The following is a 13,393-nucleotide window of genomic DNA, read 5'->3' as shown; positions in this document are numbered from 1 at the left end:
AAGGCGGACAGAGGCGTGATGTGAAAGGTTGCGATAACTGCACACATCGTACGCGCTTTCCGTTTATCTGAGAAAGAGGAGGCTAGGGCCACACATTTGTTTGGGGGCCATCGAGATTTGGGAGCCCTCTGTTGGAAGTAAACAGTCACTACACGAAATAGTAAATAAACACATTTCTTATTTAGGAGATACTGAAGCAAAATGTTTTGCTAACCAACTACCTACCTACAATCTCCTGATTCTAGCTATTTATTTAGTTCTTGAAACATCTGGGGGCAGGGGATTCAAAATTATTTTTTGAGTGGGACCCCAGAAACAACAAAGCTGTGTCTATGCTCTCCCACGTGTTCGGAGGGCTTGTTCATGCGTTAACGTCTGCTGGGAGTTCTTCATTTAGCCATAACTCCATGGCAACCTCCTCGACAAACATCCCAAACCTCACGCCGGCTCATCTCCTGCCGAGTCCTGCCATCTAATTTTCTAAAATGGCAAATGATGGATGGACATTTTTAAATTCCATTTAAGAGAATAACTGGAGTGCGATATCCCGGCGGGTTCTGACAGAATGACGCTCACATCGCAAACTCTATTTCTGAAATGAGCTTTAATGACTCAGGCTTTTCATTTAATTATCATCCTTTGCATAAGTGTAGCAGGCAATTGGACTCAGTAATTCTCTCTTAAGTAATATCCATCCATTCATCTTCAAGCTCTTGCTCTCGTCAGGGTCACGGAGGGGAGAGAATCTACTTAGGTAATAGACTGCAGTTATAATTGCTTAGAGATTGACCTGTTATAGTCATGGAAAGGTAGAGATGTGTTTTCTAGAAGTCATTCCTACAGCACTGTTGAGGACAGTTAATTTAAGAACATATACCTGAAATGCAGACAATGGTCTTGTACTGTGTACCATATTCATGAATATAAAATTACTCTGTCTGACTGAATCAAGGTTTAGCTATTGGGGTCTGCTAACGACATTCAAGTGGCATTCAGAGTCTTATGTTAATTCGACTCCCAACTCTCAGACATTATTAGTCGATGTAAGCAAGGCAACGTTAGCTCCTACAGCTTTGTGCTAATGGGTAGCCAGAACACGTATGTCAAGCAGTCATTTTCATTTCAATACACAGGGCAAGAAAATGAAAGAGTCCATCACAAACACATTTTAAGTCCAAACACATTATGTAGACTGGACTATAGTGGCACCTTTATGAATTATTTTAATACAAGCATGTTGGCTGTTTCTTAAAAGGTAATATATAGCACATAAGCAGAAAGCAAAACGCAAACTTACAATATATTTGAGGGAAAAAAACTTCATTGTTTCATGAATAAAAGTCTCTTTCGAGTCCTGAGGCTGAATAACAGACCTACATTTCATGAAACACTTCCCAGATTCACAATTCCGACAAACCCTTCACCTTAAGCCCTCCGCTGTGATAAGAGCGGCGTTGGAGCGTTGTTATTGTCAGCGGCCTCACGTGTTTCTGCCGGTTGCATGTTCATGGACAAGCTGCCATTGTGGCTTACTGACGAAAAATGAAATTTAGAGAGAATCGCAAAATGTGATGTGTCTTCTCATATGAGCACAGCAGCTCCAGCAGGGACACTAATGTCAATCTCCTGATAACTGCTCCTGACAAGTTATTAGAATAAATTCATAATAAATTCAGTTAGCTGGGCCAATATATATACGTACGTACATGCACACGTACATGCATGTCCATTATAAAATCATAAATCTTTTTCACTTTAAATTGTTAATTTAGTACATAAAATCAAATGTTCCAAATAATTCTCACTATGTGATTATAACTCTACAATATATTTGCAGTTGCTGGATAAATATAATGACTTGAAAGCACCTTTTTTTGCACCATTCTGCACTTTTTGGTTTTACTACCCAATGGCGTGAGTAGATGAGCTTGGTTTCTGCTGAGGTATGAGATCTGATGCAGCATCATGATGGGACCCAGTCCAGCTTTAAGTGTGGAGGCCTCTCGCTGACTGTCGACACATAGATATGCCCTTTATCTACCTTGTTGTAAGTTGTCTCTGCAGCCACGCACGCGCACACACACACATGCACGCACGCACACACAGACACACACGCCTGCATGCGGCCAATGGGAGATGGATTTAGTGTGGGCCTCAAAGACCGCACTCTGCTTCAGTTAGTGAGCAAAAAGGTGAAACTGCAATCAGCACACTGACATCAAGAGGCAGAAATTGGGAAGCCACGTTCGTCTCGGTGTATGTGCCTGAGCATCAGAAAGGGGTGAGGAAACAGCAGAACGAGGGTCATTAGAGACCAGCTCTCATCTAACTGCGTCTCCTAATCTCATATCGTTCTCTGGAGGGTCTTTTCAGTGAGTAACAGCCAGGCGGGGGTCAAAGCAGTGAGGCCACCATATTGTAAATTGTCATTAATTGCTTAATTATACCTCAGATGAACACAGCCCTTTCGGAGCTGCATAAATACCATATCACTGTCACAAGCCTCCATGGTTAATGGGAGTCTGGCTGACTACCTGCTCGGGTGGGCATGCCAGCCAATCGCAAGCCCCTCTGCCGTCATGTGACCGTCTCCCAATAGTCACCTCCTGAGACATGCCCCCTGGCATGTGTTTTATGTACATTCATCAAACGTCGACATTTAGAGCGGAAAAGAATAAAGGCGAGTCTCGCTTTGAGTCACATTCATCCTACCCGTATCTGACCTTGTACGGTTAGAGAAACACTGATCCGTAAAGATCCAAAGTCAGCCATGGCTGATTTATTGAAATTTATTTGTGGTTAGTTTACAGATTTATGGACTTGTCATTATTACTAATATTTAGGTTCTCCAGGCCATGTCATACCATGTAGGTACAGGAAAATGGACTGCATGGTTATTTACCGGATCATATCCCTGGAACGTTCCAGAAACAGAATTCTGGCAAGTACACTAGGAACAAAAAACAATCAATAAAACGGGCATTGAAATGTAATTGTGTTCCCGTGCTTGCCAGTTAATTCAAAAAGAGAGCATTTATGCATGATTTATATTCCATATTGCAGTGTAAATATTCTTAAGTGTAATGTAAATTTAAGAAATTCTGGGGGGGTGAGAGCTTTGGTCACGTGTTACCTTAGACCAGGGGTCACCAACTCCGGTGCTGGAGGGCCACTATCCAGTAGGTTTTCTATCCTACCTGGCTTCTGATGAGCCACACTAGTTCTCAGGTAAATACCAGGAGCAGATGTGGCTCCATAGCAGCCCTCCAGGACCGGAGTTGGTGACCCCTGCCTTAGACGGCAGTCTTGAGGCTGACACACCTGGAAGTTAACGTGCTGCAGGGTTTGTGTATGCCTCAGCATGACAAGCCGGGCTGCTCTGGAACGTCATAGTAAATATACACTCAGTGACAAAAAAGCACCCAGAAGTAATGGTCAATGTAATTTGGTACACGAGCAGACCGGCGATGGGTATGTAAATGATTCGATTTGCAAGGAGCTGGCACGTCTAGTCACCAGACACAGAGGATGCCTCATAGACGCATTAGACAGCATTATCAGCACTTGACGGAGTTTGATAGGGGTCGCATTGTGGGTTTGCATGAGGCCGGGAGGTCGTATTGTGTAATTGCCCGGCATGTGGGGCATGCAGATGTGACAGTCACCTGATGTTGGAACCAATGGGCATGAGACGGCACCCACACACATCGTGACCAAGGGAGGATCATTGTATTGTAGGGCAAGACTTACGGAACCCATGACATTCACACCTGCCATCCAGACACAGGTATTGGATTCTCTGCAACACCCCATGTCATCCCACACTGCGTCTCGACGACTGGAATCAGCTGGACTATGGGTTCACCGTCCCGTGCGTAGGCTGCCGTTAACACCAGCACAGAGACGGCTGCGTTTGGAGTGGTGCTGTAACTGGGAGGCATGGACTGATGACGAGTGGCGTCGTACCATGTTCAGCGATGAGTCTCGGTTCTGCATTACCATGGATGACCGTCGTGTGCGTGTATGGCGGAGCAGAGGGGAGAGGACCAACCCTGCCAATGTTGTGGAGAGACACACCAGCGTTACTCCTGGCATCATGGTGTGGGGAGCCATAGGGTATGACTTCAGGTCATCTCTGGTAGTGACCCGGGGGACCCTGATGGCACAGTGTTACATCAGTGACATCCTGCGTCCGCATGTCTTACCCCTCCTGAGACAGCACCCTGGTACAGTCTTTCAACAAGACAATGACCATCAACACATGGCACGTGTGTCTATGGACTGACTGCGTCATGCTGAGGTCCTCCCAACTCAGACCCAGTGCCAATCTGAAGGATCTAGAGGGCCAGTTACAACAGCTGTGGGCCAACTTGCCACAGGAGAGGATACAACGGCTGTACGACTCCCATCCACACTGAATCACCGCATGTATCCAGGCCCAGTGCCAACTCTGTTGTCCGTTTGATCTGATATTATAATCAATGTGATACAGTCACATGACCTTTCACCACGTGCAGATTCATTTCATTTCCAGTGCTTAACTTTTTTTGTCACTGAGTGTATTTAAAACAAACATTACTACTCACAACCATGAACAGGATTTGCAGCTTGAAGATAGATGGATGGATGTAATAAGTTATCACATCAGTATGCACGGTGTTTTACAGCAGGTTGCCACACCCACCAAACCACCTCAGGGATGAGAACCCAAGTGCAGCTGTGCAGCAGGTGATACCTCAGAACCACACTAGACCAAATCAAACAGTGAGAGTTTTTCTGGAGTTACAATCCTGCCACCAACCTCCAAATTTAACCCTGTATGTTGGATGAGCTGCTTGCAGGGCTGGATGTAGATTAACATCATACGCAGGACACCACGATTGCAGGTTAAGGGCCGTGCTCAAGGGCCCAATGGAGTAGGATCACTCCAGGCATTCAAAGGATTCAAACCAGCAACCTTCCAATTGCTGGCACAGATCCCGAGCCTCAGAGCCACCAGTCCGCCCTTGGTGCTTTGATGGCATGTAGTAGCTACCAAAATAACAAAAACTAACTTTTATAAATTACCAGCATGGGGTACATGGCTGAGATGCTAGTCCATTGCCGGACACACAGAGTGGATATTATTATTATTATTATTATTATTATTATTATTATTATTATTATATGGAGTGTAATTTAAGGCCACTTTCATGTGTTCATGTCCTGTACTTGTTAGTCACTGTTTGTTTGTTTTGAATGGCATTCATTTGAAAATCATTTATTAAGCCGGAACGTCAATGTGGAGCAGTTCTGCAGTGTGTGTCTGCAGTGTATACGTGAATTAATTGATTAAAAGATTGAAAATGCATGAAAGGTGTCGATGCTGCTATAGTAGATGCTGATTACTTATTCTGGCTCCCCACACTGACCTACGTAGATCCTGACCTGATCATAATTGATTTTAATATGAAAACAAAGCGGATGTTCATGAATGTTCTAAACTTTTTTTTTTTTTTTTTACTTTCGATGGTGCCTGGCTGTGTGTTTTTATGTGGGATGCTGTAGCCACGGGAAGATAAATGAACATCCATCATCATAAGAGGCTGATCAGCGCCGGCTGAATTACAAGATCCATATAGCATTACCTGGCAGGCTATTCTCCCAGACGTACGTTCACCATCTGCATACCGGCGGATGGGTATTGACCGGATCCATCTTAATGTCTCCGGCGAAAGCACAAGAATGAGCCCATTGATTAAGTCCCTAACTCAATTACGATACTGTGTAAGATGTGAAATGCGACTACTGCCAAGAATAATGACATATACATCCAGCCACCTTCTATAAGCGCGAATCCTGGGTCAAGGAGAGCCTGATCAGGAATGACAAGACAGGGGAGCATGCCGGAGAGGATGTCAGTCCATTAAAGGACACACACTCATGCCCAGTAGTAATTTAGAGACACTAGTTCACCTAACAGCATGTTTTGGGACTGGAAAAAGCATACCTGGAGGAAACCTACACAAACACGAGGAGGAAATCCATTAATATAAAGCAAGAGAAAGGATTCACACCTACAGAAGTAATTGCTAAGCCTCCATGCCACCCCTGTGATGTGCTTAACATTGTTATGAAGTGTTGACCAAAACACTGCAGAGTACAAGTGCCATTTATGTGACCAAATATTACATAACGCAACTCAAAACACTCACACGTGTCAGAAGGGTCACAACAAACATCCCCTGTAGTGCGTGCTGAGTGTTAGGTACTGACAGGTGAGATGTCGAAGGAGAGATTGAGAGCAAGAGAACAGAACAGAACGATTTCTGTGCGAGGACACGATTACTGTGCACTCACGGAGTTACCAAAAAACTGACACGTGAGGTGAAAAAGGGCAAGATTCAGACAATCTGAAGACATGTGCATTAGCAGAATAATACAGTCAATAGACGGTGATAATGAGAAGCAAGAAATACTGCTGATTTTCTATGGGACCGCAAAATCACTGTTAAGCACTGGGTATGCTTATTTGTGACTTATTGCAAATCTTCTCTATGGTAACCCCATATGCTGACAATAAGCCCATTGGCTGGAATATCTGAGACCAGAACTGATGAACACGATAGAAAGGTTCCGCTCATGGTATAGTGTGTGATTACAGCTGCCTTTGGATTCATGGCTTAACAAAATAGGCAGAAAACTCATAACTGGTTTCCCACTGGGCCTGTGCTAGTCGACCTCACTAATAAAACCCGCAAAATTAGGCATGTCTGAAGTAGATGTACAAATAAAAGAAACATGATCAGTAACTCATCTTCATTATTGTTGATGTTGGCCATTGCCATTCTGATTTTCAGTAAATGCTGTTAAATAGGAGGGTTGTTAAGTTTCATTCACAAAATAAATAGCTTTCGAACTCTGCCATTGTGCCCCCTGCTGGTCACGTAGCCCAAGCCAATTTCCTCGTAACAAATTGAATTCTGCTCCTCACCTAATAGCTGCTCATTATGTACCACGGAAGCATTAAGCTGAAAAATGTGTGTTCGCTTGCCGCATAGGGGACAGAAAGCCGTATTTCATATTGTGAGCAGGGATCTCTCTCATAATGACAGCGGGCTACGTGAAAACAAAATTAAAATATCGTAGGCAGTGAGTATATCACGCTGGACTTTGGCTGAAGCTCCATTTGCTGTGTAAGGCTGTGGAAAGTTTACCCTTTGCTACAGGGAGGGGGATAATGAGTATTATGTTGGTGTGTCTTGACCTTGAAGCCGAACGCAGGTGTGTCTGTGGCTGACAGATGGCTAGGAGGCATTTTCTCTAGTTAAGGGCACTCTCAAAGTTTAGGCCAAAAATGACAGAGGCTCAGACTGTGACGTAAGGTGGGCGGTGCTGGGCGGGGGGGGTTAGTCTGTTGCACCAGATTCAGTCCAAAGCTTCTGGGAAAACCACACATTGACCCAATATAGATGGCAGTGCCTGTATGGAGTGTGGTTTCTTTCTTATGCTCAGAGGGTCTTCAACTGCTATCTTAGGTTTTCAATATTTATTCACCTTTAAAATTTCACACAATTTCTAACTCCAGAGCCGGCGCAAGGTGAGGGTTCAAGCCGCATGTCTTGATAAATCACTTTCCTCGCAGTGGGCTTTAGAGATTAAAATTATGTTTCACCTCTATCTTCTCTTCATACTGGTGTTTATTAATTAATCTGCACTCTACATCCTCTTAAGATGATTTGAGCTGATATTTCAGCATAAATGTCACATGGCAGTGTTTTTCAAAGCTCATCTAACATGGTATTCCTCAACACCATAACGAGGGTACTGTATTAGTCAAGATAGACAGCATACTCTCTGCACCTACGACTTTGATCTTTCTCCAAAATTCAGTTTTCTGTATACGCCTGTTCTGTATACTGTTATACCCAGCAGCTGCATAATGAATCTTTCCTCTCGTAAACATGTCAAATCGTTTTGTTGCTCCCTGGGTTTTTTTTTTATTATTAAAATCTAAACCAGTGAAATATGCTGAAACATCAAACACACCAAAGCTAACTGTATTGCATGTCCAGTGAAGGATTGATCTGCACATTAAATCAGCCGGACACATTTTTCCAGGCTTATATTATAAGTAACTGATTTATGTTTCTCTTTTTTGTCTCTCAGATTTTTTACATGATATTTAACTAATCGACTACTTGCAAGTTGTGATTCAAGCTTTGACAATAACTCAGTAATCATCAATGGTACTTGATACCATGAATGTGTAGGTACAACACTTAAAAAGTGTGCCTGTGGCTTAAACCTATATTTAATGCTGCCTATCCTAGATCTGAAACATTTTCCATGAGATCAGGTTATTCTCATTCTTTTATCGGGTTCCTGGTATAACACCATCTGTGTCCAAACGAGAAGGCTGCTTGTCTTATTGTTCCACACCCTGCCCAAAGTCAAGGCAAACTTGGTCCTGGCCGCCATGCCCACCTGACCCTCCCTTCTCCTCCCTTGCATGACTCTAACAAGCCACGCCTATTGCGCATTTGTCTTGCCTCCCGTTCCTCAAACTCATGTTCATCACTCCCAGCTGCCTCTCCTTAGCTCCCCGTTAGTCTCGTTTATACCTGCTTCCCAGTTCCGTGTCCAGTCCAGTCATTGACATCAGTCCCTCGTTTTGCCTGTGCCCCTCCTCGTTCCTTCCTTCCATTTTGATCCCTCGCAATCTTATTTATTTCCAGTCCATGTTCTGTGAGTTTAATAAAACCCGCTTTTGTTTCACCATGCCTGCCCCCAAGTCCTTCGTCTCTCATGTCATGACCCTGGCATGTTAAATAGATGACAATCTGGGTCATATGGCTTAATTGTTTAAAGCAGCGAAGCTCAGAAACTGCAAGGTGTAACAAATGCTGTCATTTCCATCTCATTGTGTAGCGTCACTGAGCAGTCTGATAGCTTAATGCTATTCTGCTGTCTGTATTTGTCATAATCTGAATGAATGAATGAATGAATGTTACATTTATGTAGCACTTTTCAAGACACATGTGAGCTTTACAGAACCAATGGGGAGCCACTTCACCCATAAAGATGATACAGCGGCAGCCGTTCTGTGCCAGTACGCTCACCACACAGTAGCTAAGGTGGTGAAGGGGCTGGAGGGAATTCACCAGTTAGATATAGGGGATGATTAGGGGGCCAGATTCAATAAGGCCACAGTGGGCAATTTTATCCAGGGCATCGGGGTACCACCCCTACTGTTCAAAAAGATGCCCAGGCATCTTTTATGACCTCAGAGAGTCATGACCTTGCATGGTTTTATGTCTCATCTGATGGACTGCGCCATGTTTACAGCATAGTGTCCCCATTACTGCACTGGGGCACTGTGATCCACACTGACCACAGGACAGGCTCTCTGGTTGGCCACACCAGCACCTCTTGATACAAGACCCAAAAAAGAAAGATAAATGTCACTTAATGTGCAACAAATGTCAGTTATGTTGTTCTTGAAACCAAAAAGTGGGTCATTTTATGTTAGAAAATATTATTTCTTTTTTATATAGTCTTTTGTTATATTTAACTATGGCCCTTTAAAAGCAGACAGAAGAGCGCCCACATGTAAGCTAAGTTCCGCAAATTGCCTGCTCCAAAGTGTCACTCTTACCACGATTGAAGACTTTTTTCGTTGTAAACGAATAAAATAAATAAATGATGTAGGTAAACTGTTGACAAATCATCCTGAGTTTTGTTGCTTTGCTGATGCATAATGCAAAGCTACTCGCAGTTTTTGGCGGGATATTATACTGAACAGTGTAGGTTCTGTACATTGTTCAGGGACAGTGCAGCACAGCCGTTCTGTTGCGTCCTGTTCTGCTCTGTTCCGTTCTGTTTCCTTAATAATTGCGCCGCCAGCTATCCTTGAATTAAAGGGGAAGTGAGGGTCCATTGTGGAGTAAGTAGAGCTGAACATCTAATTTGTTACCCAGCTCCTCTCCTTAAGTGGTCCTTTGGCTTACATGTTCAGGTTGGTCCGGTCTGCTGGCCAGGATCAATGACAGCAAATGTCAGGTGCTTAAAAACTTACACGTAATAACAATGACCAGTGTAGACAGACGCTGGGTTTTAATTCACCCGCATACAGGTTGCCAGCCTGTGGACAAGTTCCGCCAAGCTTCCCAGTCACATTCCTAAAGCCCTTAAATTGCACAGGCACCAGTGGTGTCGTGGACCGATTTCTCCTACCGTGTTTTCACAGAGAATGCTGATGAAGGAAACAGCATCGGTCGTATATAGATACCTTGATATGCTTTTGCGGCTGTGACCTTGGAGAATTTGGTTTACCCAGTACAAGCTACTGAAAGGCAGGTAAAATTACAAAAAAAAAATGTAGCGTTATAAAGTATGTTACTGGTTTTGTTTAATCTTATAATATCGGGATATTTGCAAATGCTTTGCAGGGCCACTGTTTCATCCATCCTAATCAAAGACTCGGATACTCAGGTGAAAGATACCCTAGTTATGATAATGATTTCCAGCGCAGAACTCCCTAAAATCGCGTCTGGATACCGATACTTGGGCATGCCATTGAAAGACGCATTCTCGACATGTATATAGGCTAATATCTCTGCGAACTAACAATTTAATAGGAAACCTGCAAAAGAGTCTTAACAGCATTTATCTAGATCAACACTGAATGAGCGCGTTTCCAAAGGAAATCACCTGCTTATTCTTAAAAGAAAATGTGCCACATCAGAATGTGCACCCATGATTTGAATCTCTGCAGCCATTTGACAGAATTTGTTTATAAGCAATATTTTAAAATGACATCTTCATTAATTCGTAGCTGATTATGAAATATATGGTAATAACCATAACGAGCATGCAGACTTTGAATTGCATTAAAATGGACGCGTTAATACTAACGTGACATATTACATATTATAAAATAACCAAAAGGTATTAATGCCTAATACATATTACGATCGTTCAAAGTCCGACCTTTTTCAGAGATGATTCAATGGTATAAAATGCCAATGACGAAACGATAACAAAAATCAGACGTGGCATTCATAACTATAACATTACATGCTTCATTCGGTTAATACAGAAAAGTGTTCACTTACTTGCTCCCACCAAAAATATGTCACAACCAAAGAGCAGCAACACAACGGAGTATACAAAAACGAACATGTTTTGCTGAAAAAAGTATTTTCTTCCCCAAATAAAATGTCCGAATTAAGTACTCAAAGTATGTGAAGTATCCACCTGTTCTTAACTTTGCTGTTTACAACATTGCGAGTTTTAAAATGTGGGTATTTTTCCCAAAATTATTACAGCGCCACGGGATCTGATGTCGATCATTAACATATTTAATTCAATTATTAAATTACACACATAAAAACTTCTCTTTGAACTTCAGGTGCTGTATATTGCGAGATAAATATTATTCACAAACATTTTCTCCTGGTAGCCCGCAATCATGGCAACTGGATGTCTCCCGTTAGGAACTGCTTCAGTTTTCCACCGGTTATTCCCAAAGCCTCTTGCTTTATGTTATATTTCAGCGTCTTGATACATTTTGTGTGCCATCCATGCCGGGCTATTGCAGAGCTTTAATGCAACGCTGCAGGTCTCCTTCCCTTTTTCACCCTGAATGGCGACATTCTCCCATCAAAACTGAAGACGACGCTGCTGGGTGAATACTTGTGGCATTTCCAAGTTTGGCATGAAACCACGACAGGCTGCCGTCACACATAGACACATTCAGTCACTTTCTCTCTCTCTCATACACACACACATTAACGCGATCCCCGGTTAAACGGCACAGACGGGGCTTCAGCACCACGGTCAGCGCCACACATGGCAGGAGCTCCGGTGCGCTCAGTGTCGCCACTGGCTTTTATTCATCCATCCATCCATTCATTCAGTCATGTATATTATAACATTCTGCGGCGGTAAAATGTTAAGACGCACCTCGACGTCTACACTTGGCTTATTTTTGGCGTTATCCCAGGTTACTGTGGGTATTTTATTCATTTTCCGTCATTCGGTCTGTGTGATCTTGCCATCGATGCTACCGTCTGTTTTCATATACAGAACTGCTTTTTAAGCACAATTTATTATAAGAACATAACGCATTTCCCCCGACGTTCTTCTTCGAAGGCGATGACGAGATTTTAACATTAAAGCCAAGTAAACATTCGGCACAGTTAGCACGCTGTTGATTTTGCGCCTGTTATATTAACATTGAATTTCACGTCCATTATATCAAATGTTCTGTATGGAGTATTAATATTATTTTCACGTTGTCCTTTTAAAAACGTGATGGCCGCGTGGCATCTAAAGCAAGCTTTTAGCCAGGTTTAGCCAGAACGATGCAGCAGGGGTCGACTTCGTAGCAGTTACATTTCAAGCCGATTTATACGTTCGTTTAACATTTCACCGAAGTAAAATATATTTCATCCATGGCTGCGTGCATAATAGTCACCAACACAAACAAACAAGAAAAAAAAATCAATAAATATAACAACAACGAAAATTAGATCAATACTTAATTGGCAGTGAATTAATATGGGTTAGCAAGCCGTCACATCTAAGTTTTTAAATTACATCTAGAAGGATAAAAACTATATTAAGAGTAATCAATTAGGTATAATTTATGAAATATTTTCTCTTGCCTTCTCACAGCAGGCAAGTGAAGGCATTCTCCGAAAAATGCCATGACTGGAATTATTATAAAGGGAATAATGGAATTCGGGAATGCCCAAGCATGACCACAGGAGCCTATTATAGGAGCCTATTTTTAGACGGAGTGCTCGGAGGACTGAACAGCGCCCTCTATCTCCTCTTGGGCATAGCGAGACACATAAGACATCAGAGACTGTGAGGAAACGCATTTTTCACAAATGTGAAGATGTCGCATTAATTAATGGTATCCCCAACAAAAAAAAATTCTCCCAGGTCAAGTTAAATTGTCAGTTTCCCTGTTCAAAGACAAAATGAACTGCGAGTCCGTATATCGAGAAATCGTTTAATTACGGTGTAGTTAAAAACATCACACGAAAGGAGTTACGTTTATCGGCATTTTAGGACCAAAGTCTGCAACGGTGGTGGTAAATGCCCGCAAGATTTAAGCTCACTTTTCCTGTTCCTCAAGATTTAAAGAACTACGTTTGATAAATGCTCTTGTTGCCAAATTCCATTTAGAGGACGCATTGAGAGGTGTGCTGGGAAATGCATTTTAAATAGGGGAAAAATAGAGCTAGTTCATTTTACGCTGGTTACCGAGGACAGAAAAACAAAACAGTTAAAGTTATATACAAGTACAAACGTAAAGGACATCAGAGCTGTTACAGAGCAAAACGGATACGGTTTAGTCAGAAGCAGAACGGTATGTTACAATACCCGATTCCCAAAGGCA

At 42.6% G+C, this 13,393-nt stretch overlaps 1 protein-coding gene across 3 annotated transcripts in view; it reads right to left on the bottom strand.

Annotated features, from left to right (window-relative positions):
* Window positions 1–12,360, bottom strand: part of fndc4a (fibronectin type III domain containing 4a) — a 31,976-nt gene extending 19,616 nt beyond the window's left edge. For 2 of the 3 annotated variants that reach the window (XM_023800496.2, XM_023800514.2), the window contains exon 1: window positions 11,097–11,883. In XM_023800496.2, the coding sequence (XP_023656264.2) occupies window positions 11,097–11,163 (67 nt within the window). In that variant the 5' untranslated portion in view covers window positions 11,164–11,883. Of the gene's footprint in view, window positions 1–11,096; window positions 11,884–11,946 lie in introns of those variants that run through there. The other variant, XM_023800505.2, reaches the window with a different exon arrangement.
* Window positions 12,361–13,393: the final 1,033 nt, after the last annotated feature.

This window comes from Paramormyrops kingsleyae, chromosome 19 (assembly GCF_048594095.1).
Source record: "Paramormyrops kingsleyae isolate MSU_618 chromosome 19, PKINGS_0.4, whole genome shotgun sequence".
Lineage (NCBI taxonomy): Eukaryota > Metazoa > Chordata > Actinopteri > Osteoglossiformes > Mormyridae > Paramormyrops > Paramormyrops kingsleyae.
Note: the sequence above shows the minus strand (reverse complement) of the source record. Positions and strands in the feature narration are given on the sequence as shown.